Source organism: Sapajus apella, unplaced genomic scaffold (assembly GCF_009761245.1).
Source record: "Sapajus apella isolate SASKATOON/1434 unplaced genomic scaffold, GSC_monkey_1.0 scaffold133, whole genome shotgun sequence".
NCBI classification, from domain to species: domain Eukaryota; kingdom Metazoa; phylum Chordata; class Mammalia; order Primates; family Cebidae; genus Sapajus; species Sapajus apella.
In genome coordinates, this window is record NW_022437073.1 from 806,618 (window position 1) to 833,728 (window position 27,111).

Below are 27,111 nucleotides of genomic sequence, written 5' to 3' on the forward strand. Positions count from 1 at the left end.
TAGCGAGCCCATTTTAAGCCAGCCCTGTCCTCATGGAGCTTGTAGTCCAGTGGGCGGTAGGGAGGGTACAAATCAAATATTCAGACTTGAGATTCTCTGTAAGTGCTCTGAAGGAAAGACCTACAGTTCTTTGAAAGCACAAAACAAAGGAGCTGGTGGCAGAGGCAGGGTGGTGGTGCTGGGAGCAGGGTCTGGGAAAATGGAAATGGTGGTGGGGCTGAGACATAAAGCGTGAATAGATATTAACTAGGCCAGTAAAGGTGGCAGGAACTAAAATAAATCCTGTGGCGGGAGCTTCCTCCTTACAAAATGAGGGGAGATGATACATGCAAAATTAGGCTCTAAAGAGAGATTTGTAGGGGCTGTACCACCCAGGACCTTCCAGGCAAGGTAAGGGTTTTGGTTTTAATTCCAAAAGCTTAGGGAAGTAATGTGATCCTTACCACAAATTTTGGAGTAATTATTTTTCTTTCAAGATCCTTAGTCACTTATGAAATGTGAGGTTAGCCTTTTATGTATGGAGGATCGCTCATCATTCTGTTTTCTAACAGAACTATGCTTATACTGTCTGTATAGCTCTCCTGCCTTCAGTACTAGCCATTGAATAATGAGGTTAATTTACACTGCTTGAGAATGTTTCTGTGGGAGTGAACTTTAATTTTACCACTGCATTTCTGAAGAAGTCTCATTTTGTTTTCATTAATCTGAGTCTCTAAGGGAGTTTTTATTAATTGACTTTCTCTAAAGAGGGCTATCACAGAATGACAGACCCTGATGCTGGAAGGCTCCTTGATACCGTCTGGTCTGTTGTTTGGCTTCAAGGCAAAGTGAGAGCGCTCACCCATTTTATAGGAACAGCAGCTGACACCTTACCTGACTGGTATTTGCCTCTGGTTAAGAAAGTAATAAGTGGAGAATGGTTCCTCACACTCTGTTGTTGTAAACCAGAACTTTCTTAGAAACCGAGACAATGTATCAAGGGACAGAACTGATAGTTTATATTGGCGTTGTCTTCTTCCTTTATGATCTCAACGAATGTCAAACTTTTTGCAGATGAGTAAGTAATAATGATGTCAAGTTTCCTAATTCATGTAGCTACTTTCTAGTCTGTGGGTTTGCTTTCTGGCTGTGCAGGAAACAGTGAATTTCAGGGAAAAAGCTGTGTTCTATTCCTTCCTCAATGACACTCTGAGGGAAATGTCTTCTCTACCCAGACCCAATGCACTGAGAGGACAGATAGAACAGAGTCCAACAATAGGGCAAGTAGACCTTGAGAAACATTTGAACAGTTGAATAATCTCTAGTTGTATCTACGGATAACTAGAGTCATACACTCTGTAGACTCTGCGTATTGGTCAGAACTGTGATGTATGATACTACGTAAGAGCTGGAAAGAATTTTATGAGCCGTCTAATTCAGTGGCTTCATCTGATAGATGAGGATGTGGAGTCTCAGAGAGGCTATGGCACCAGATTAGGGACATCAAGTGACCAAATTGGCACTGGAACCTTTTGGCACCCAGTGGTCTTTAGTTCTGCATCAGACTGCTATATGCGTGGGAAGCTTGTTAGATGTGCAGCCACTCTTCCCCGAGAAGTTGGCATCAGTGTGACTGTGGGTGGTTATGCTAAAGGGCTTGAAGAAAAACTCAAGACTAGTGCCCTTATCTGAGGTTGGTATTCGTTGTGCAGTTAAGAACTTAAAATGTGATCATTATGAGTTCAGCCATAATGATCACATCTCATACAGAAATTTTATCATCTGACTGGAGGGGTACTGATAGTATTCTAGTGATAGGGAAAATACTAGGTGATATGTAGCTCAGAGGCATTGCTGATCAATTTCAACAAAATTTTACAGACACACACACACACACACACACACACACACACACACGATACATATGATCTCATTGTGCTTTGGAGGATATTGCTGCTGTCTTAGCATTTATCACATTTAATATCTTTACTTTTCTTCTCAGTAGGTAGTCAGGCCCTTGTGGGTAGGGACTGGTGGCCAACAGACTTAGTAACTATTTGAGTAAGCAAGTGAATGAAGAGACAAAAACTGTCAGCAGTGCTGGTAAAACATTGAAATGTTGGCATGCCTTATAATGATCTTACAGGATTTATTCATCCTATTTTTACAGCAGTTAATTTTTTTTTTGTACTGCAAGTACTTTGTGATGAATATGCTAACCTGTAATATCTTGCTCAGAATAGGTAGTCATAAATTTTGTTGAATAAATGGGCAATGCTTGAAATGTAGCTTATCTTTTTGCTGAGGAGTGGGAAATTTTTACATGAAGCTTCTAATTGGTAGAATAAGGTATAACAGTACTTCAAACAATCATTCCTCTGGGAATTGACTCACTTAAATTATGATTTATTAGAAAAACCGGAGACAAAATAATGGTATGTCATAAACTTCATAAATCTTGTGAGAAGAGATACACATGTTGAGTAAGACAGCAAGGCTTCTAGGTCCAGCTTCTATGTCCCTTCACATTTGCAGGACCAGCACCTGTTGGGTAGAGGGTGATCCTACCCTCGTGAACATGTGCTATGAGCTTGGGCTCCCTTTTCTTTGTTTTTCTGATAAGGAGATGAACCTCCTTCCTCCTCCACTCGCAGGACTCCAAATGCTCCAATTCTTTTAGCCTCTTTCACATCAAAACAGAGAAGGGTTTGATTTTAGTTATTTACACTTACTGAATAAAAGATGGATGGACAAATTTTCACTTAATAGTTCACGAGTTTCATTCTAGTCATTGACCCACCATTTGCCAATCTTCTTAGAAGAAATTTGCAAATAGGTAGAGAGAATCATTTGTTCATTTGTCCATTCATTTGGAAGTGAAGCCCTGGGTACTCTGAAATAATGTCCATGTTTTTCACTGGCCACATGAGACCAAAAGACTCCTCCCCTCTTTCAAAGACAAAGTGGGAACTCTTGCATGGCTGTGGCTCTGGAGCCCTTTTCCTAGGAAATGCCAGAGTGGGGAAGAATCTGTCCATTGTCATTAACTTCAGGTTAGGAGTGAACTCAACCCTCAGATTTCTTAATAGAGTCTCGAAAGCGCTTATTTCTACTATCTCTTCCCTTTTCACTATCCCCTGGTTGATGACCTTTCTTTTCTCTTCTTCCATCCTGCTTTTGTTCCAAGCTGCCCAAATAGATATTTTCTACTTTCTAATACATTTGACTTATTTTAATTGATTATCAATTAATTTTTATTTTGAATTTCCCTCTAGCTAATAGTATAGATTATAAGTATGTTTTCATTTTGGAGGTGGGTTTCACGGTGTTAGCCAGGATGGTCTCGATCTCCTGACCTCATGATCGCCCATCTTGGCCTCCCAAAGTGCTGGGATTACAGGTGTGAGCCACCTCACCCGGCCTAGTATGTTTTCATTTTTCCCTCAACTCTGGTGAAGAAGGTTCTTACAAAGAAGCAAGTTGTTGGAAGATGTCTTCTTTATTCACAGTATTTCATTATACCAAAGTTGGTGATAACCCAGTATGGTGTGAGCAACTATAAGCATTTTCTCAATGCTCTTGACTTAAAAAATGTATTTATTAATAGTAAGTTAGAAAACTATAGATGTAAGACTTTATTATTTTAAATACCTATTCTTATAAGTGTAAGTATTGTATCAAATGACCTTAAGATAAAAACTTCTTGTCTTCTTATTTGTCTGTGACAATTCTGACTTTTGAAGACTTACTCAAAATTACTCTTGGCTGTGCAAAACTTTTGACTGAATTATTTTAGTGTTACTTGAAGCTCATCCATTTTTTTGTGGGATATACAGGCTGGCCTACTAAGCTTCATCATACTGTGGGGTGGGGAGTCCTCTGGGTTAGGATTGCTTATTTTTTTTTCCACCTTTAACCTGAGGCTGTTGCCAAAAAAGAGACATAACTTCTTCATTGTTGCTATCTTTGGATAGCAGCCTGCTCTTAAAACAACCTCTCTTTTTGAGAGACAGTGAAGGAGGGTGGGAACTAGATCCTCACCTATTTTTCCATTCTCTCATGTTCTAAGTCCCAACTGGCTTTTTGTGAAAATGACCCTCTTGAACAAAGCAGAATAAAATGACCAGGGCCTAATCTCACTGTTGAAAAACAAGTGGACCCTTGAAGGGAAAGGATATTGTCTTCAAACATTTTATTTATCCTTCTTCTATGGTATTTGGCAATTTCTTTTATCTTTTATAGTTATTTTGATATGTCTTTCATCTTGATCAGTATTGTCCATCAGTGCAGATTACTGTTGAATTCTGTGGCCATTAGCTACTTTGTGTCTTTTGAACACATTTGAAATAATAAATAATTGAAGTTTTTTTTTTTTGATATGAAGTCTTGCTCTTGTCCCCCAGGCTGGAGTGCAATGGCGTGATCTCGGCTCACTGCAACCTCCGCCTCCCAGGTTTAAGCAATTCTTTTGCCTCAGCCTCCCAAGTAGCTGGGATTATAGGCGCCTGCTACCACGCCAGGCTGATTTTTGTATTTTTAGTAGAGATGGGGTTTCACCATGTTGCCAGGCTGATCTGGAACTCCTGACCTCAGGTGATCCACCTGCCTCTGCCTCTCAAAGTGCTGGGATTACAGGCGTGAGCCACTACACCTGGCCAATTGAAGAATTTTAAATTTGTTTCACCTTAATTAATTTAAATTTAAATAGCCTTGACTAGTGGCTACCATGCTGGAGAGTACAGACCAACTTAAGGATGATGTCTGTATTTGATTTACTTTTTCCTGTGTTATTGTAGTATACCAATTTCCTGGTTTGGTGAAATAGGTTCATATGTGAATCATATTGCTTTCAAAAGTATGTGCGGTTAAGCCAATCTGATTGTTAGAAATTGTACATCTTTGACTTTGAGATTGAAGTGGGCCTGTAATGGTTAGTATGAAACTGGAATTTGATGAATTCTTTTTTTAACAAATTTAAACTCTTATTTTAGATTCAGGGATACATGTGCAGGTTTGTATACAAGCGTATGGTGCTAAGGTTTGGGCTATAAATGATCCTGTCACCCAGGTAGTGAGATTAGTTCCTGATAGTTAGTTTTTCAGCACTTTACCCTTCCCTCCCCGCTCCGGTAGTCCTCCATATCTATTGTTGCTATCTTTTTGTCTGTGAGTACCCAATGTGTAGTTCCCACTTATGAGTGAGAACATGTGATATTTGGTTTTCTGTTTCTGCATTACTTCATTTAGGATAATAGCCTCGCCGGGCGCTGTGGCTCATGCCTGTAATCCCAGCTCTTAGGGAGGCAGAGGCGGGAGGATAGCTTGAGCCCAGGAGTTCGAGACCTGCCTGGGCAATATAGCGAGACCCCGTTCTCCACAAAAAGGAAAACAAAAACAAAAAGGATAATAGCCTCTAGCTGCATCTGTGTGGCTGTAAAGGTAGAATGATTTATTTTCTCTTGGATATATACCCAGTAATGGGATTGCTGGGTTGAATGGTAGTTCTAAGTTTTTTGAGAAATCTCCAAACTGCTTTTAACAGTGGCTGAACTAATTTAGATTCTCACCAGCATTGTCTAAGCATCCCCTTTTCTCTTCAGCCTCGCCAGTATCTGTGGTTTTCTGACTTTTTAGTAATATTCTGACTGATGTGAGATGGTGTCTCATTGTGGCTTTGATTTGTGTTTCTCTGATGATTAGTGATACTGATCATTTTTTCATGTGTTGGGTGCTTGTATTTCTTCTTTTGAGATGTATCTGTTCATGTCTTTTGCTCATTTTTTAATGGGGTTATTTTTTGCTTTTTTGATTGTCTAAGTTCCTCATGGATTCTAGGTATTAGACCTTAGTTACATAGTTTGTGAATTTTTTTTCACTTCAGTGTGTTGTATGTTTACTCTGTTGATAGTTTCTTTTGCTGTTTGGAAGCTCTTTAGTTTAATTAGGTCCCACTTGTCAATGTTTGTTTTTTGAGGACTTAGCCATAAATTCTTTCCTGAGGCCAAATTTAGAGTGATGTTTCCTAGGTTTTCTTCTAAAATTATCTTTTTTTTTTTTTTGAAACAAAGTCTTGCTCTGTCACCTAAGTTGGAGTGCTGTGGCATAATCATGGCTCACTGCAGCCTCGACCTTCTGGGCTCAAGTGATCCCCCAGCCTCAGCCTCCCAAGTAGCTAGGACTATAAGTATATGCCACCTCACCTGACTAATTAAAAAAAAATTTTTTTTTTTTGGAGACAGGGTCTTACTTTGTCACCCAGGCTGGAGCACAGTGGTGCCATCAGAACTCACTACAGCCTCGACCTCCTGGGCTCAAGCAATTCTCCCACCTCAGCCTCCCAAGTACTTGTGACTATAGGCGTGTGCTACCATGCCCAGCTAAGTTTTGTATTTTTTTGGTAGAGATGAGTTTTGCCATGTTGCCTAGGCTGGTCTCAAACTCCTGGGATCAAGCAAACAGCCTGCCTCAGCCTCTCAAAGTGTTGGGATTACAGGTGTGAGCCACTGCACCCAGCTTAAAGTTTTTTTGTAGCGATAGAGTCTCCCTCTGTTGCCCAGGCTAGTCTCAAACTACTGACTGAAACAATCCTCCTTCTTTGGCCTGCCAACGTACTATTTTATAAGCATGAGCCACAGCTCCTGGCCTCTTCTGGGATGTTTAGTTTGAGATCTTACATTTACATCTTTAATCCATCTTGAATTAATTTTGTATACAGTGATAGATAGTTTTGTATATAGTGATAGTTTCATTCTTTTGCATTATTGAATAGGAAACCCTTTCTCCATGGCTTATTTCTGTTGATTTTATTGCAGATCAGATGGCTGTAGGTGTACAGGTTTATTTCTGTGTTCTCTGTAATGTTTCATTGCTCTACGTGTCTGTTTTTGTATCAGTTCTGTGCTGTTTTGGTTATTGTAGCGTTTGAGTAGAGTTTGAAGTTGGGTAATGTGAAGCCTCCAGCTTTGTTCTTTTGCTTATTGCTTTGGTTATTTGGCCTTCTTTCGGTTTCATATGAATTTTAGAATAGTTTTTTTTTCCCCTAATTTTGTGAAAAATAGTATTGGTAGTGCAATAGGAATAGTGTTGAATCTGTAGATTGCTTTGGACAATATGGTGATTTTAGCCATATTGATTCTTCCAATCCATGAGCATGGAATATTTTTTCATTTGTGTTGTCTATGATTCCTTTTAGCAGTGTTTATAGTTCTCCTTATAGAGATCTTTCATCTTGGTTAGATGTATTCCTAGGAATTTTAGGGTTTTTTTTTGTGGTTATTGTAACTGGGATTACATTTTTGATTTGGCTCTTAGCTTGAATGTTATTGATGTATGGAAATGCTACTAATTTTTGTACATTGATTTTGTATCCTAAAAACTTACTGAAGTTGTTTATCAGCTCCAGGAGCCTTTTGGCAGAGTCATTAGGATTTTCTAGGTATATAATTATATCGTTAGTGAAAAGTGATAGTTTGACTTATTTTCCTATTTAAATGCCTTTTACTTTTTCTTTGGTTGCTTGCTCTGGCTAGGACTTCTAGTACTATGTTAAACAGGCGTGGTAAGAGTGGGCATCCTAGTCTTGTTTCATTTCTTAAAGGGAATTCTTCCAGCTTTTATTTATTCAATATGATATTGGTTGTGGGTTTGTCATAGCTGGCTCTTATTATTTTGAGATATGTTCCTTTGATGCCCAGTTTATTAAGGATTTTGATCATGAACCGATGTTGGATTTTATCAAAAGCTTTTTTCCTGTCTTTGAGATGATCACATTTTTTATTTTTAATTCTGTTATGTGGTGCATCACATTTATTGGTTCGAATATGCTGAATCAACCTTGCATTCCAGGAATGAAGCCTACTTATTTGATTGTGATGAATGAACTTTCTGATGTGTTGCTGGATTTGTTTCTTGAGGATTTTTATGGATAACTTGAATTATTTTCGCTTTCCAAAAATTTGTTCAAAGTGAGTTTAAAAAGCTGAAATAGGCTGGGAGCAGTGGCTCATGCCTGTAAATCCCAGCACTTTGGGAGGCCGAGGTGGGCGGATCACCTGAGGTCGGGAGTTCTAGACCAGCCTGACCAACTTGGAGAGACCCTGTCTCTAGTAAAAATACAAAAAATTAGCTGGGCATGGTGGCTCATGCCTGTAATCCCAGCTACTAGGGAGGCTGAGGCAGGAGAATCGTTTGAATCTGGGAGGCAGAGGTTGTGGTGAGCTGAGATCACACTATTGTACTCCAGCCTGGGCAACAAGATCGAAATTCTGTCTCAACAAGCAAGCAAACAAACAAAACAAAAGCTGCAATAGGCGTAGCTAAAAATTTCAAATTTAACTTCAAATTCTACCAGTGTCAATATTCATATTCAAGTAGAAAAAAACAAGGTATATTAGTCAAAAGTGTTGCTTCTATTAACCCAAGGATAAGAAAATCTCTTCTATAGAAGATATGTTACCTTAATCAATGCTGGTAGGTGCAAATTTATACACAGGCATACCATGGAGATACTGCAGGCTTGGTTCTAGACCACCACAATGAAGTAAATACTGCAATAAAGCAAGTCATACAAGTTTTTTTTGGCTTCTCAGTACATATAAAGTTATGTTTATACTATACTCTGGTCTGTTAAGTGTGTAATAGCATTGTATCTAATAAAGCAATGTACATACTTTAACTAAAAATACTTTATTGCAAAAAAAATGCTAATGATCATCTGAGCTTTCAGTGAGTTGTAATCTTCTTGCTGGTGGAGAGTATTGCCCCAATGTGATGGCTTCTGATCAGGGTGGTGGTTGCTGAATGTTGGGGTGGCTGTGGCAATTTCTTAAAATAAGACAACAGTGCGATTTGCCATATTGATTGACTGACTCTTCTTTTCATGAAAGATTTCTCTGTAGCATGAGATGCTATTTGGTAGCATTTTACTTAAAGTAGAGCTTTCAAAATTGGAATTAAACCCTGTTGCTGCTTTATTGACTAAGTATGTGTAACATTCTAAATTTTTTGTTGTCATTTCAACAATATTCACAGCATCTTCAACAGGAGTACATTCCATCTCAAGAAACCAGTTTCTTTTTTTTCTTTTTCCTTTTTTAAAAATTATTTTATTGCATTTTAGGTTTTGGGGTACATGTGAAGAACATGCAAGATTGTTGCATGGGTACACACGTGACAGTGTGATTTGCTGCCTTCCTCCCCATCACCTATATCTGGCGTTTCTCCACATGCTATCTCTCCCCAACTCCCCACCCCCCACTGTCCCTCCCCTATTTCCCCCCAACAGACCCCAGTGTGTAGTGCTCCCCTCCCTGTGTCCATGTATTCTCACTGAAGAAACCAGTTTCTTTGCTCATTCATGAGCAAAAGGCGTGAGCATGATAAACTTGAGTGAGAAGCAACTCCTCATTCAAGTTTTGTCATGAGCATTCAGTAATTAAGTTAAATCTTTAGGCCCTACTTCTAATTTTAATTCTCTTGACATTTCCACCACATTTGCAGTTACTTCTGTCATTGATATCTTAAACCCCTCAATGTTATCCATGAGGGTTGGAATCAACATATTCCAAACTCCTGTGACTGTTAAAATGTTGACCTCCTCCCATAACCTTATGAGCCAACGTCTGCTAACCTCATACTTTTGCAGCTTCCTCACCTGTGCTAGCCTCCATAGAATTGAAGAGAATTAGGGCCTTACTTTGGATGTGGCCTTGGCTTAAGGGAAAGTTGTGGCTGGTTTCATCTTCTATCCAGATCACTAAACCTTTGTTCGTATCAGCAATAAAGCTATTGTGTTTTCTTATCATTCATGTGTTCACTGGGGTAGCACCATTAATTTCCTTCAAGACCTTTGCTTTGCATTCACTGTTTGGCTGTTCGGAGCAAGAGGCTTAGCTTTTGGCCTGTCTTGGCTTTCAACATACCTTCTTCACTAAGCTTAATCATTTCTACCTTTTTATTTAAGGCGAACTATGTGTGATTTTTCCTTGCACTTGAACACCGAGAGGCCATTATAGGGTTATTAATTGGCCTAATTTCAATATTGTTGTGTCTCAGGAAATAGGGAGGCCCAAGGAGAGGGAGAGAGGTGGGGAAATGGCTAGTTGGTGAAGTGGTCAGAACATATATGACATTTATCAATTAGGTTTGCCATCTTATATGGGTGTAGTTTGTGGCAACCCAAAACAATTACAGTGGTAACATCAAAGATCACTGACCATCATAGCAGATACAATAATAATGAAAATTGAAAGTACTGTAAGAGTTACCAAATGTTGAAGCAGAGACCTGAAGTGAGCACATGCTGTTGGAGAACTGGAACTGATAGGCTTGCTTGGTGCAGGGTTGGCACAGGTTTTCAATTTGTAAAACAATGCCATATCTGTGAGCATGGCAAAGTGAAGTGCAATCAAATGAGTTATGCCTGTACTCTTCATTTTGGTTCTTTTGAGTTAGTTTTTATTGACTTGTCTTGGACTTGTCAGTAACGGGGTTACAGGTATAGTTCGTTTTGGATTTGTGGGTATTTTGTTTACATTTACAACACAACACCACACTGGGAACTTAAGAAAATGAGTCCAGACCTTTTGTTTGAAATCACTGCAGCTTTGCTTCTTTGGCATCTCTGTGTTCTTCTTGTGAAGCCTGGGTACAGGGACAGCTAAATTTGGTGCCACCTGTAAAATAAGTTCCAACATATTATCAACTTGCCTAACAGGGATAAGATACACAAGTTCAGTATTCTTTATTTATCTAAGGCAAGTGGCTACTGGTAGATTTTATGTAAAGTAATGACATAGTTCTGATCGTGTAATTTGGGTGGCTGCAAAAAATTAAATGACTAACTCAAAGGTCTTGTGGGGATGGATTTTGGAAATATGTTGGTATTTAGTAAATTTGTGGTCTAGACTAAATTGAACTTAAGGCTTTAGTGAACACACTATTTCATAATGAATACTCTTTTCTGGTTTTGTATTATGTGTAAGACATTCTTTTAATCTTAAGTATATAACACAGTCCTTGACAGAGAGACTTACATTGTAGTTGATCAAGTAGAATCTACATTTAAAATAATTTGCAATATGTGGTAGTACATGTAGTAGACCAAAAGAATGACTCAGATGGTAAGTTTTGAAAACTCTGAGAGAAAGGTAGTAGTGTTCCCCAGGGTGATTGGAAAGGCTTCTGGAGAAGGTAGTATTTGCACTGGACTTTGAACAAGGTAGAGTGTAGCAGAAAGACAAGGAGGACACTCTAGACAAGGAGACCAATGTGAGTAGAGACTTGGATTAAGAATACATATACGTATAGAATATTTGAGAATAAGGAATGGAGATGTTTGTTGGAATGAAGGTTTCCTATGGGACCTCTCAGGAGATAAGGTTAGCCTGGAAGCTAGGGGAATGTTGTATAAGGCTTTGATTGCTGGGCCAAGGAGTAGTTACTCTAAAGACAGTAAGAAACCATTAAACATTTTTGAATAGTTGGAGGATATGTGAGAATTGAGACTTTATGAAGATTGTCTGTTGTGGGATACAGGATGATTGGGAAGGGGAGAGAGAAGTTAAAAAGTACAGATGTGAGATGAAAGGATCTGGACAGGCTGGGCATGGTGGCTCACATCTGTAATCCTAGCACTTTGGGAGGCCGAGATGGGTGGATCATGAGGTCAGGAGTTCAAGACCAGCCTGGCCAAGATGGTGAAACCCTGTCTCTACTAAAAATACAAAAAAAATTTAGCTGGATGTGGTGGCATGTGCCTGTAGTCCCAGCTACTTGGGAGGCTGAGGCAGGGGAATCACTTGAAACCTGGAGGCGGAGGTTGCAGTGAGCCGAGATCACACCACTGCACTGCAGCCTGGGCGACAGAATGAGACTCCAACTCAAAATTAAAAAAAAAAAATATCTGGACTTCTGTTGGAAAAATAGGAAGAGAAAGGGAAGGGATGAGTCAGAGTAGTAGCTGGTTTGATATATCAGAATTAAATATTTATTTGTTGGCCTGTGGTGATTGAGAGATTTAATGCCTGAATGACTGGGAGAAGCAGTGTTTTTTTAGTCTGGAGGGCTGATGTGAAGGAAAGATGGGTTGAGTTTTAGATATTCTGAGTTCCAGGTGACGGAAGGGCCTGTAGATGGTGGATCCAGCAGGTAGCTGAGATGAAGAAGACTGACACTGGCTCTCAAGTGGAAGAGACATCACTTTTCCATAGGGTTGTCAGTTAAGTTTGTGACGTTGGCTCAGAGAGGAGAATTGCTTGAACCCGGGAGGCAGAGGGTTGCGGATAGCCAAGACTGCACCATTGCACTGCAGCCTGGGCAACAAGAGAAAAACTCTGACTCAAAAAAATAAAATGATGACTGTATCCTGGAGATGTTAGGGGATGAAGAGAAGGGGAGGAGCCACTGTGTCTTACAGAAGGTTCATGCAGAATGAAAACTGAAAAGTGGCCACTGGATTTAAGATACTTGAGAATTGTGAGCTATGTTTGAATGGAATAGTTGGAATCCAAAGTATACAAGTAAGTTTATGACTGAAATATGTGATAAAGAAATAAAAGCAAGTAGTACAGGCCGTGTACTTGTTTTATTCCTGTTGGTTCTTTCCTTGCCTGCTCTTCAGTATGTTTACTTAAAGGGTCTGGCAGGCAGCTTAAAGGAGGTGGAACTTAAAACTGTCCAACTAGTTGCCTATATATATATATACACGTATATATATATATATATATATATACACGTATATATATATATATATATATATACGTATATATGTATATACATATACATATACATATATATATATTTATTTATTTAATTTTATTTATTTAATTTTATTTTTTTGAGTCAGAGTTTTGCTCTTGTTGCCCAGGCTGCAGTGCAATGGTGCAATCTTGGCTAACCACAACCCTCTGCCTCCCGGGTTCAAGCAATTCTCCTACTTCAGCCCCCTGAGTAGCTGGGATTATGGGCATGCGCCACCATGCCTGGCAAATTTTGTATTTTTAGTAGAGATGGGATTTCTCCAGGCTGGTCTCAAACTCCCAACCTCAGGTCATTCACCTGTCTCAGCCTCCCAAAATGCTGGGATTACAGGTGTGAGCCACTGCGCCTGACCACTAGTTCCCTATAAAGAGACTACTTAGAGTAACTAGAGGGCATTAGGATGAAATCATTACTTATTTGGATTATACCATGGATCAGATTAGTTATGTAATGATCTTTATTCCCTAAAAGAATTGAAATTTGATTATAAATTTAGTGAAATTAAAGATGAACATTAATGTTACTGAAAATTATATTTTACTAAATATTACACTTTTTGTTTCTCTTGTATCTTAGTTTCTATGCAGATTTTGGACCTCTGAACTTGGCAATGGTGTACAGATATTGCTGCAAACTAAACAAGAAACTAAAAGTGAGTATTGTAGTGAGATTTATATTTTGGAATTAAAACATTTGAACCATAGGATCTGCGCAGTGGGATTGCTGTGCACACCCCATTTAGTCAGGTGATCTTGATCTTTGGAAATTTATGTGAGTAGTTCACCTAGAATTTGAAAGTGATCCTCCTGATTATACCACAAAGGGCATGTTAAACCTCTTTCAGTTTTCAGAATGAATTGCATTCAGAATGAGCTGAATGAAGTCATTGGAATAGAGGTCTAAGAAAGAAAGCACAAATCCTTTTAGGCTGTTGTTAATGAGCTTCTATCAAACTCCGTCCTGGATAATTTTTCTAAAACCTTTAGATATGTTTGTAGACACTGTTTCCAAGTGATGAACAGGCTCCTTATAGCTGGAGCTGTGTGCATAACATTTTCTGTTTGGTCAAGATTGAAATTTTGGCGTATTTCTGAAATCTTCTGTGTAGTTAACAGCCAAGTGAGACTGATGAACCAGCAGCGACAGAGAATGAAATTTACCAGAGATGACAATTTGGGTCATACATTTAGTATTCATCTATATTTTTGATTTCACATGGGTATCTGGTTTCATTTTATGTGGATTTTGGCATGTGGCTTTCTTTTTCTTCAAGCATATGAGGAAACTGTCATCTATATACCTAGTTTTAGTAAATTTTTTTTTAATCACACAGAAAGCAATATTTATCTCTTTTTCTTCCAATTTCTAAATGAAGATTTTGACTATTTCAGTTTGAGAGGCAAAATGCTATACAACAGACTCTTAAATATAAATGCTAAATGATAGTGCTCAGGTATTTTACTCTTTCTGCTGGGTGAAACGTTACCGGTGTTACATAGTACAATGCATTGGACACATTAACTGTTCTGTGATTATCTTATTTATTTATTTATTTATTTGAGACGGAGCTTTGCTCTTTGTTACCCAGGCTGGAGTGCAATGGCATGATCTCGGCTCACCGCAACCCCCGCCTACTGGGTTCAGGCAATTCTCCTGCCTCAGCCTGCTGAGTAGCCTGGATTACAGGCACGCGCCACCATGCCCAGCTAATTTTTTGTAGTTTTAGTAGAGATGGGGTTTCACCATGTTGACCAGGATGGTCTCGATCTCTTGACCTCGTGATCCACCCGCCTCGGCTTCCCAAAGTGCTGGTGATTATCTTTTGATTTGATTGGTTTTTAATGCATTAGGTATAAAAAACAGTCTAATGGAGAATTTCCTATAGAATATGTTGTATCATTATGGATTTATATGTTTTTGCCATTGATTTCAAAGTACAAGGTAGTCATGGAATTATACCAGAAAGAATCAATAATCATATATTAGGTTGGTGCAAAAGTAACTCTGGTTTTTACAATTACTTTTAATGTTAAAAATTGCAATTACTTTTGCATCGCCAACCTAATAAAATCTGCTGTACTCAACTTTTATAGGAATTAACTTATAAAGTTGTCTGACTTGAAAAGATACATGTAAATTCCTTTAATTAAGCCAGATCTATTTTTCAGAAAAGAAGCCAATATTTTAGAAAGTAAAATAGAGGTTTCTGCAATCACCAAGGAAATAATATCCTTCTTTATAAAATGAACTTTTAATGCCTAAGTAAACAAGAAAAGGATAATTAATAAATAATGGAAGTCTATGGTTTTTTTGAAGACCAAGGAATTTCTTTGCTGTCTTGATTAGTCATTAGTATGTAGTTGGTATGAATTGGGTATTATAATTAATCTGGGAATGGAGTACTATCTAGGGTAGCCAAAGAGAAAGGAGTCATTATCAGGAAAGTAAATCACGGGTCTGACTCAGTGTTCTACTTATAGCAGTTGCACAAGAGTAGATTGGTTGAGTTGAGACTATTTTTTCTACCATTTTCTACACTGAACAGTATGGGTAAGTGTATAAATATAAACTTGTTTCAATGTGCTTTCATTTATAATGCTTTGTTTCCACATTATGGAAGTTTAATAAAGTTTAAACACTCTCCTTGGTTCGTTTTAGTGGTAAGGTAATCTGTTGGATGCCTTGGAATGACGTATGTAGCTGTAGGAAAGTTAATGAGCACTTTCTTACTTGTGGAATTATTGAATTTTAAAAACTCAAATGTTGAGAAGTCATGAGTTATCGCAATGAAGCATACTAAATAGAATCTCTCATTAGGAGAAAAAGATTTACTGTCCCAATCCAAAGTTGGAATTGCTTCAGCTTTGTAGAATCTCCGTTTCTTCATCTGTAAAATAGGAATTATAGAGTTGTCACAGGATGGTGGTTAGTATTATAGCAGAAAATATATGTGTCTTAGTCTATTTTGCATTGCTATAAAAGAATCCCAGAGGGCGGGTATTTTATAAAGAAAAGAGTTTTATTTGGCTCACAGTTCCACAGGCTGTATATGAAGCATGGGACCAACATCTGCTCCTGGTAAGTCCCTCAGGAAGCTTTCACTCAAGGCAGGTGAAGGGGAACCATCATGTCACAACAACCAAATCTTGGGGGAACTAAGAGTGAAAACTCACCCAATCCCCTCAGAATGGTATTGAGCGGTTCATGAGGGATCTGCCCCATGACCCAAACACTTCCCGTCAGGCCCCACCTCCAACACTGGGGATTACATGAGATTTGGAGAGAACAAATATCTGAACTATGTCAGTATGTAAAAGCTTTGTATATTTTAAAGTCCTATACATAATAACGTTACCAGTATAACATTTGTGAATTCTGATAGGGAATATAATAAAGACAGTTCTTCGACAGAATTGATGAACACCTGCTTCTTAGCCTTAAAGCTATTGCTTCTAGATGGGAAAGCTGTCCAATATAGTTTTAGGAATCTAAATGACCATTTAGTTAAGACTCAGAAAGGGAGGCCTGGCAAAGGTATGTGACCTGCCCAACACAGCAGGTAGAGTCAGGGCTAGATTTCATGGCTCTCAACTGCATTTTTTCTGTTTGTCTTTCCCGCTTTGGTAGTATCCATAGCCTCTGGTCTACAGTCATCCCTTGTTTTCTCTTAGCATTGTCCCAGCTACCTTGCCTTGTTGTCCCATGCTGGCTTTGAGGCTCCTCTGCCTCTTTCATTCCAGTAAGTATTAGGGTCATTCTGGCTGGTTCACTTCCAGGAACTCAGACTCCCCCTTGGGAAATGCCCTTGTTACTCACTTGGCACATCTGTCCCTCTCACACTACTGGGATTGCTAGACCTTCAGTCTCCCTGTTCTCTCAGTCCACTGGCACCCTGCTGTTGTCTCTTGCCTGAGACAATGACCTCTGACCGTGGTCACTTATTTCAGTAAGGTCTTGGGTACTTGGCTTTCTTGCCTTTCCACCTTGCCAGCTCTCACCCTTGGTGTCTTCCCAGTGGATGGTTTCATGCATGAATTTACTGGGAAGCAGCAGTACCCTTGCCACTCCCAGCCTTGCACTTTACTCTGTACCATACCAGCTTTTGCATGCATTTGCTCGTGAATACCAGTCTGACTGGGATGCCCCTTCCCTCTGGCTTGATAGCTCTTCATTCTTTAATATCTTGTCCAGCCACCACCCTTTAGGAAGCATCTTCTTGTCCTTTTGGACTGGATTGAGGGTGCCTCCGTTGTTTTCCCGTAATTCTCTGTGTAGATCTCTATCTTTGATGAATTGTAATTATCTGTTTGCACCTGTCTTTCTCACTAGACCATGAGCTTCTAGAGGGGGGGAGGTGGAGGATGTCATGTATCTTTGTGTTCTCAGTGTCCAGTATAGGGAAAACAGATACACAGAGATTTCTTTTGACTTTATCATGATCCCCTTGATTCTTTTCTGCTTTTGCTTCGAGAGGTTTCAGAAGAATAGCCTGCCTGCATCCTTCCTGTGTGCTGATATCTTAACCCTTTGTTATCTAAATTTTGCCTTCCCTAGTCTACTGAAACTGCTCTAATAACATCTTAAATGCCAATCTGATGGCATTTGCTGGGTCCTCAAACTCCTTTATTTCCCTGAATAATTTGGCATTGTGCTAACCAGTAACTTTGTCTTAGAATTCTTCTCTTGTATGATTCCCAATTCTTTTAGGCACATTTTATTTTTTATTTTGGAAATTTTTATTCCTTCCAAGAAAGCTTGTATAATTTTTCTTTCTTTTCTATGCTTTATGTAGATAGGTAATATCTTGCTGTACATTTTATTCCAATCCCAAATTTCTCATTTTTTATGTTGAAACGTGTTTTTTTTTCCCAGTTGATGATTTGAGGTAGTGATTCATCACTCTTTTTGTGTGCATGTGTTTGTATGTATTCTATTCCCAATGGCCTTATTTTAATTACATCGATTAGAATGGAAAATTATTCTATCAAACGTGCTTAGATTAAAAATCCAAACATAAAAGCCATCACCACCAACCAAAAACCTACTGCTTATTTAAACTGTACTTTAAAAAATTGTCAGTACTAGGAGTTAAACAGTAATAGGTTGCTGTTTGCTATTTCCCCCATGATGGGGAAAGCAATCAAAAGAGGGAAGATGCATTGAAGTGAGAACAATTTATAAAACTGTGTGTGTTATTTAATGTTAAATGTCATCAATGATTGATAGGCTAGAGCCGGAATTATTAATCTGGTAATTCAAGGGATCCATAAACCCTTGAAATTATATGTACAATTTTGTATGTATTTACATTTTTCTTCTGGGAGGATTCATGGCTTTTTTTCAGGTTCTCAGAGGGATCCTTGGCACAGACAATGCTAAGAACACTGGGCTAAAGTCTTCTGAAAAAGAAGACTTTACTAACGAAAGACAAAGTTGTGGTATTTTGAAAAAACTGAATACATTCCTCAATCTTCTTTTTTTTTTTGAGATGGGGGTCTCACTGTGTCACCTGGGCTGAAGTGCAGTGGTGCAGTATAGCTCACTGCAGCCTCAAACTCCTGGGCTTAGATGATTCTCCCACTTGAGTCAACGGACTAACTGGAACTATAGGTGCACACTACTTGCTGCACCCCACCCAGCTAATTTTTTTTTTTTTTTTTTTTTTGTAGAGGCAGAGACACGCTATGTTGATCAGGCTGGTCTTGAACTTCTGGGCTTAAGCTATCCTACTGCCTCAGCTTCCCAAAGTGGTGGGATTACAGGCATGAGCCACTGTACCTGGCCATCAGTACAGTTTTAATTATTGATTTCATTTTCCTCTGAGAAAAATAAAATCCCTGCTTGGAGGAAAAAAAAAAATCTCTGAAAAAAGGGGATATTTTCTAGGGCAGTGCTTTTTTTTTTTTTTTTTTTTTTTTTTTTTTTTATCTCCCATTATGAATCAACAGGATAATTACAGTAATCTTGAAGATGATTTTAAACAAGGATTAAAGGAATATTCACAGAAATGTAATTTTAAATTTACAAAATATCCCACATAGTCCTTTCAGGGTAAAAGGGGAAGGGAGTGGGCATCATGAAATGAAAGATTGTATTGAAGCATTAGAAGTACCTGGCAGATGGTGGGGCTTAGGCAATGTCCTTGTTGCTGAATGAATCAGTGCCATAATCCTGTCCTGGAAATCAGGCACCTGCCACTGTATCAGGTGGTTATATACACAAGAACTCTTTTGATATAATGACTAGGCCACCCCATTATAACTACGAAAACATGTTGAGATTTCTTCATGTGGCTCTCTTCTGTTTATGGCTCATGGCCTTTGTGGGGAAGAAAAGCAAGCTACGTTCTGGAGATAGTTCACATAATTTAAAGGGGTTTTAGGGGTTCCAAAGCAGTGTCAACTTCCATGGGAGCGAGTTTATAGAGAGGCTGCAAGGCAAGAACCCCTTATGCCCGTTAGGAATCCTCAGGCAGGAAGAACCCTGTTTATGGAGAATCCCACATGCCTTCAATTATTGATTATTAACACAATTAAATCATCTTTATGAGCAACTTTTCTCTGACATTTTGACTTCTACTTTAATCAGATATGCCATTTCATTAATGAAATGTGTTGGGTTTGAAACAAAATGGGCCACATGGAGACACCTTTTTTTTTTTTTTTAAAAGGACTTATTCAACCTATTTCATCTTGGCACTAAATAAAAACATAAACCATATCTTGTTTTGTACAGCCAAAGAAAAATTTCCAGAATATTCCTCTCCTGAGAAAGTTGGAGGTAAAACTTGTAAAGGTCATGGCTGCTCACAGGAAGACCTGCTCATTTATTGCTTTTGCAGTGAGATGACCACTGATTGCTATGGAGATGCTGATTGCTGCGGCCATTACTGGGCTAGCCTAGCCACCTGTAAGAGAATGATGCCTTGGTCATTGCGGTCCCTGTGCTGTGATCTCCTTAATATGACCACCATCCCTGATAGAACTTGCATGTTTAAAAGGTGCATGGGCTCTATTTTTATTAAAGAGCATATTATCCAGGCTGCACTGATGTCTTCCTCAACTCAGGCAGACTGATTCATACAGCTTAATTAAATACAGTGTTCTAACCAAATAACTTGAAGATTTTACTTTTCTGTGTTTCTTTAAATTGACCATTAACTCTTTTTTTTTTTTTTTGACTTTGGCTTTGAGCCTAATTGCATCACCTTTTGTTATTGAATGGTTAAGTAGTTTGTGCTCTCCTGACTGAAGCTGAACAAGTGCATGATTTGTGTTTGTTGCCATAATCCGAGGATAGCCTGAGCTATTTGTTATTTGTGCAGCTTGTTATCATTTTCTTCTCTCTGCAAGTTGCTGTGGCTTATTTTTTTTTCTTTTTCTTTCTTTTTTTTTTTTTTTTTTTTTTTACAAGGAGTGATCCCACTAGAATGTAACCTTTCATGGAGCTTTTCTTTCCAAGATAGAAAATGTCTGGGCTCAATACACTTATCTTAATTTGTATCATTCTATCATAGCAGTCATTGCACTTTGGTTCATACGTACCATTAAATATTTATGATATACACTTATGATTTACATAACGGGGCAAAACTTTGACTCTCAGGTAAGCAATACAGAAATTTCTGTAGGTTTGATTATGTTAATTGATAGATATTCAATACTAAATTCCACCTTTTATCTAATTTTTTTTGCCTTGTTAAATAGAACACACATTGTACCTATAATTAAGATCATTTTATTGGTCCTTTTGTGGTGTAAATGCATCCCTATATAGTTACTCTCTTCTGTTTGTAATAAGACTTGGCCATTATTTTCCATCAAATATTCATTAACCTTTGAGGTTAGAGAGTAGGTTTCTTCTCCCCTTGTCACCGCATTGCTCAGCAAAGTGTTTGACACACACAGCTGCTCAATTCATGCTGATGGCACCCAGTGATCCTTCTCAGCCATGGTATCCTGGCACCCAGATTTAGCAAACTGGTCACCTGTGGCCTGCATTCTGTCCACAGATATGTTTTCTTGAGCAGAAACACTGCTTAACAAAATTTTAATTCATAGTCAACATCTGCAGTTTCTGAAGGTTTCCATTTTGGCTTCTTTTAAATATTGCTGTCTGACCATTCTGCACTGAGATTCCTTCATGCGAGCAGTAGGTTGGAGCTTAGTGTGCTTTGGATAGGGAATGCTTTTTTTTTGGTTTGAGGGAGGGTGAGGGGAATGCTTTTCTTGTTTGCCAGCTGTTCCACTTCAGATTCTTGACACCTGAGAACATCTGAATTTGGAGCCTCTGGAATAATGACATTTAGGGACTCTTAATTATGGAATCATTAAAGGAACTTGTTCCTAAGGTGTTATCACATGTAATGCATGAGTTTACAAATTGTAATAAGGTTTGCTGAGGAATCTGGGGAAATGTGTTTTTGGTAAAATGCACTTAAAAGGCTTATTGCATGATTTAGAGTTCCTTTTTGAGAGAATATAGAGATCTTTTGGGGCTATTTGACCAGATGGACAGTGTTTTAGCTTCCGTATAAAAGATTCCCAGGGCTGGGACCAGTCACATGGTTATGTAGTGCTTCTCCAAAATTTAGCCATGCCTTAGAGTAGTGGATTTCAGTGTGTGGTGTCTGGGCCAACAGTGTCAGTATTATTGGAAAATCTGTTAGAAATGTAAATTCTCAGGCCCTACTGAATCGGAAATTCTGGAGGTGAGGCCCAGCAATCTGTGTTTTAATAAGCCCTACAGGTGATTCTGAATCTGTTAAGAGAATGAAATATAATACAATAATAATATAATATGGTTTAGAGTTAGATTTAGTTATTTCTGAGAAGTCTTAGAACTATTGACCAATTCAACTTGAGAATTATTTAAATTCTGAATCATGGAGCTTGTTATGGCCTCATAATTAAGATTTACACAAATTATCCGGCTCAGTGAGAAAGTTCTGGACTGATCCTCCTTACTACTCTTGCCATATAGATGTTCATCCAAGGCCCTGTCTGGCTCTGGGCTTGTGTTCTCCTTGTAAAGCACAGTATGCTCATTATATTTTAGCCTTGCACAGGACCCCTTGTCTGGGAGACATTATGTGTCTGATTAAACTGGACCCCTCTGGCACCATTCCTATTACTTAAGTGACCCATAAATGCAAGGTATTATGATTATTATAGAGGGTTGACTGTGTCCACTTAAGTTTAGAAAGTTAAGAAGGGTATTTGCTTTGTAATCCCTGCACTTTGGGAGGTTGGGGTGGGCAGATCACTTGAGGTCAGGAGTTCAAGACCAGCCTGGCAAACATGGTGAAACTCCATCTCTACTAAAAACACAAAAATTAGCCAGGCATGGTGACACATACCTGTGTTACAGCTACTCAGGAATCTGAGGCACGAGAATCTCTTGAACCTGGGAAGTGGAGGTTGCAGTGAGCCAAGATTGCATCCCTGCATTCCAGCCTGGGTGACAGAGTGAGACAGTCTCAGAAAAAAAAAAAAAAAGAAAGAAAAGAACTGGGTGTGGTGGCTCATGTCTGTAATCCCAGCACTTTGGGAGGCTGAGGCGGGCGGATCACAAGGTCAGGCGTTCAAGACCAGCCTGGCCGACATAGTGAAACTCTGTCTCAACTAAAAATACAAAAATATTAGCTGAGCGTGGTGGTACGCGCCTGTAGTCCCAGCTACTCGAGAGGCTGAGGCAGGCGAATCACTTGAACCTGGGAGGCAGAGGTTGCAGTGAGCTGAGATTGCACCATTGCATTCTAGCCCGGTGAACAGTGTGAGACACCCTCCAAAAAAAAAAAAAAAAAAAAAAAAAAAAAAAAAGAAGAGTATTTGCTTCAGTCTCAAGTTAGAAATCAAAACATAAGGTGGATAGTGGCTGACTGCAGATTGTGATTTTTAGTGGGTCATGCACTGTGCTGCTACAAAGCTGCCAAACAGTCCAGAGGTCTTATAATCCAGAGGTCTTAGTATTCTTTCTGTGATCTTCTCTCTCTTGCTCTCTCTTTTTTTTTTTTTTTGGAGTTGGAGTCTTGCTCTGTCGCCCAGGCTGGAGTGCAGTGGCGTAATCCAGTGGCTCAGTGCAACCTCTGTCTCCCGGGTTCAAGTGATTCTCTTGCCTCAGCCTCTCGAGTAACTGGGACAACAGGTGCGTGCCACTGCACTTGGCTAATTTTTTGTATTTTTAGTAGAGATAGGGTTTCACCATATTGGCCAGGCTGATCTCAAACACCTGACCTCATGATTCACCCACCTCGGCCTCCCAAAGTGCTGGGATTACAGGCATGAGCCACCACACCTGGCCCGATCTTCTCTCTTTTATATTTACACTGTATTCATTGGAATTGACCAATTTTAAACTTCACTTTGCTATTGCACACAGTGTTTTTGTAACCTGTGAGCTTCTTGTGTAAAGTAAAAAATAATCTGTAATAGAGCAGACGGCTCACTGAAAGCCTGTGGCTAAGGCATAACCTTGCAGTATGTTCCTTGAAGGGCCCAGTCATCATACCTGGTCACAAAGGAGAGAGACCAGAGTAGGGAAGAGGTCACTGTCCAGTTTAAAGGCATGATATTCTCCTGATATTAGGGCAGAATCTGAGATACCATCGACTGGGCTCATACATAGAGTCCTTATTGTCTCCAAACTGTGACTTTGTCTGTATGGTAAAGTTCTTGCATGAAAGATCTCAAAAGGGAAGTTAATGTTCCATAGCAGATACTGCAGTCATGGGTGTCTCCATTGGGTAGTATTGCTTCTTCTAGGGTGCTTTGATTATGTAATAGGTTTTTTTTTTTTTAAAATACCGAGTCTTTCTCTGTTGCCCAGTCTGGAGTGCAGTGGTGCAGTCTCAGCTCACTGCAACCTTGGCCTCCCGGGTTCATGTGATTCTCCTGCCTCAGCCTTCCGAGCAGCTGGGACTACAGGCACGAACCACCACGCCCAGCTAACTTCTGTACTTTTGATAGAGACAGGGCTTCACCATATTGGCCAGGCTGGTCTTGAACTCCTGACTTCGTGATTCACCCACCTCGGCCTCCTGAAGTGCTGGGATTACAGGTGTGTGCCACCGTACCCAGCCTATGTAATAGTATTTTTTAAGTGGGGGGCATGCTTAAAACCTGAAAGGAAAAACATTAAAGAGTTTTTTTTCCTTTTAAATTTCAGCCCACTCACCTGATATAAAACATCAGCTAAACAATTGACAAAATATTTTGTTATGCCTCAAATTTTTATTTTAATACCAAAATATCTCTGTTGAACAGCATCACTGATACACAACTGTGGGCCAGGTGACCAGGAGAGGGAGGCCCAGTTGTGAAAAGAAAGACATTAGCACAAGGCCTAACTTTGAGATTAGCAAATTTTAACATTACTTAGGAAATTAGGACAGGTCTAATTTTGAGATTAGCTGATTTTTCTCTGTTCTCATTCACTTTGAATTCATTTTGATTCCTTGAGTGAGAGAACTCAGCTCTCAGGGATTTGACCTAGGAGATATTGGCCAAGCTTCACGAAGCAGGAAATCATTTTTGGCTGGAGTGCTTTTGAAACTTAACTAAGGAAACTGAATTCCAAAAATATCTAAGCAAAGTAAATGCTAGCAGCTTTAAACATTTTCCTAAAAATCAGGCAGAAAGCTCTAAAAAAAAAAAAAGTTATGTTTGCTTCCTGTAGGCAGTTTCTCATAGGAAAGACTTTTAAATAAAGTTTCTAGGAAGATTTTGTGAGACCATTCTTTATCTGATGTAATGTATGAAAGCTTATGAAGTTTAAACATTATTCTAAAATCTTTAAAATGTTAACTTATATTATATTTACTTAAAGAATATTTATAGCCGTACAGTGGAAAGAAAGTCTTCCTCAGAATTCTGTCCTTTCACTTTTACGGTTCATGTTCCAGGATGTCTCTGTATTCTGTATACTTTAGGATGAGAGACAGAGAAAACAAAAACCAAGCAAACACAAAAAATTCTACTCCCCAGCCCCCTCCAAAAAAAAAAAAAAACCCAAGGAAGAGATCAGCATCAGTGATGAAGGAACAACAATATGACTTGTTCCTTTCAGCAAGTAGATTTGTAAAATAAATGCAGTTTCACATTATTAAACAATGGCAGTCGTTTGTCATAAAACCTAAATTCTTAGTAGAAAAGAGCATTGAAAAAGATAATCCAAATTTTAAGATAGACTATTGATATTTTCTTCCTCACAGGTATTTTAGGGAACTAGGAAACGTAAATAGTGAGAGGCTGGGAGCCAGAAGAGCGTTGAGTCCCTGTGCTCCGTCTGACTCATGTATATTGAGAGCCTTGCCCTGTGTAAGGCAGCATTTAGATATTTGTGATTCAGAGATGACAGGAGATGCTTAGGTCTGAAGAGCCTTTATTTCCTTTTTGTTAAATCAAACATAACTTATTGATGGAGAACAAATAAGTGGCAAAACCAACCAACCACCCAACAGACAATGAAATAAAACAGAGAAAGGAAATGTTCAGGCAGTCAGTAGTTCCAAATTGAGAAAGCAAGGTCAAGTGTCAGCACCACTGGTTGTAACCTTTACATTCCTAGGTAACTTCAGTGCATCAACTCCACTGAGCTGAGTTAAATGCTGTGCTTTTGTTCCTCTCTTTATTTCAAAGGAGTATTTGTGTAAACCTGTCAGGAAATAAGGGCATGGACAGTAAGAGTCTTTCTTTGAGTCAAATACTAATTTTTTTTGTTTGATTTTTGTTTGTTTGTTTTTGAGACAGAGTCTTGTCCTATCAACCAGGCTGGACTGCTGTGGTGTGATCGTGGCTCACTGCAGCTTCCATTTCCTGGGCTTAAGTGACACTCCTACCCATATCTTTTTGTAGAGATGAGGTCTTGCTGTGCTGCCCAGGCTAGTCTCAAATTCCTATCCCTAAGTGATCCTCCCACTTTGGTCTCTCAAAGTGTTGGAATTATAGGCATGAGCCACCAGACCTGGCTTCACATACTAATTTTTAAAAGTTTAATGAAAAGGCCACTACCGGCTGGGTGTCGTGGCTCATGCCTGTAATCCCAGCACTTTGGGAGGCCGAGGCAGGTGAATCACTTGAGCCCAGGAGTTCAAGACCAGCCCGGACAACAAGGCGAGACCTCACCTCTACAAAAAATACAAAATTTAGCTGGGCATGGTAGCATGTGCCTGTGGTTCCAGCTACTCAGGAGGCTGAGGTGGGAGGATCGATTGATCCCAGGAGGTCAAGACTGCAATGAGCCAAGATCACGCCACTGCACTCCAGTCTGGGTGTTGGGTGACAGAGCAAGACCCTGTCTCTCTCCCTCTCTCCCTCTTTTCCTCTCCCTCTCTCTCTCTCTCTCTCTCTCACGCACACACACACGCACACACACACACACACACACACACACACACACAAAGATAAAAGATAAAAGGGCGTTATTATTTTCAAATAATGTGATTCTAGGAGTTCAAGACGAGCCTGGTCAACATGGTGAAACTTCATCTCTACTAAAAATACAAAAATTAGCTGGACGTGGTGGTGGGCTCCTGTAGTCTCAGCTGCTTGGAAGGCTGAGGCAGGAGAATGGCTTGAACCTAGGAGGCAGAGGTTGCAGTGAGCCAAGGTCGTGCCACTGCACTTCAGCCTGGGCAACAAAGCGAGACTCTGTCCCCTGCCCTCCGAACCCCCCAGTGTGATTTTTGGTTATAAAAGAGCTGCCTGACTTGGAGTGATGAAGATTTCCTGGCTGATTGAAGGGATAAAGTGTAGCTACACTTTCTGTGGTTACGTGGTAAAGCCAGAGTGTTACAGTTTCATCTTAGAACAGGCTTCAGAGATGGAAGAGCTTTTTTTCACTGTAGACAATAGCAGGGTTAAGAAAAGTACATAGTTGAGCTCTATTTACATTTTTTAAAGGGGTTCTAAAAGCAGGCATTTTCTGTGTGTTGTAGTCAATGTATAACAGAAAAAGATACTTTTTTAGTCAATGTGAATTTATAGACAAATATTGAAATGTACTTTTGTGCCTGCTTTTTTTTTTTTGCTAGCCCATTAGACACAGTTGATGTGCCTATATTTTGAAAATGAATTGTCAAAATATGTAAATTTTGAAAAGTGAGGAAATCAAGCAGATTTCATTGAGTTGCATTTGTGTTCTCATTGTCTTATACTTGAGTTTTGATTAATGATTTTATTTGATTTTACCAGATCTTTTTGCCATTTGTTTGCATGTTTAGCATGTGTACAACATACCATGTTAATTACTTTGAACTTAGTGGGCATGCAGCATACTGCCTGGCATATAGCAGGTGCTTAATAACTGTTTGAATTCATGAATTTAATGGATGGCTATGATAATATGTTGTATTAAGATATTTGCTGATATAAT

General features: G+C 39.2%; 1 protein-coding gene across 8 annotated transcripts in view; it reads left to right on the forward strand.

Moving 5' to 3' along the window:
• The window catches only part of CDC14A (cell division cycle 14A), a 183,884-nt gene that overhangs the window by 12,578 nt on the left and 144,195 nt on the right, over positions 1–27,111 (forward strand). For 4 of the 8 annotated variants that reach the window (XM_032262938.1, XM_032262945.1, XM_032262941.1 and 1 more), the window contains exon 3: positions 13,315–13,390. In XM_032262938.1, the coding sequence (XP_032118829.1) occupies positions 13,315–13,390 (76 nt within the window). The other 4 variants (XM_032262939.1, XM_032262937.1, XM_032262942.1 and 1 more) reach the window with 3 other exon arrangements.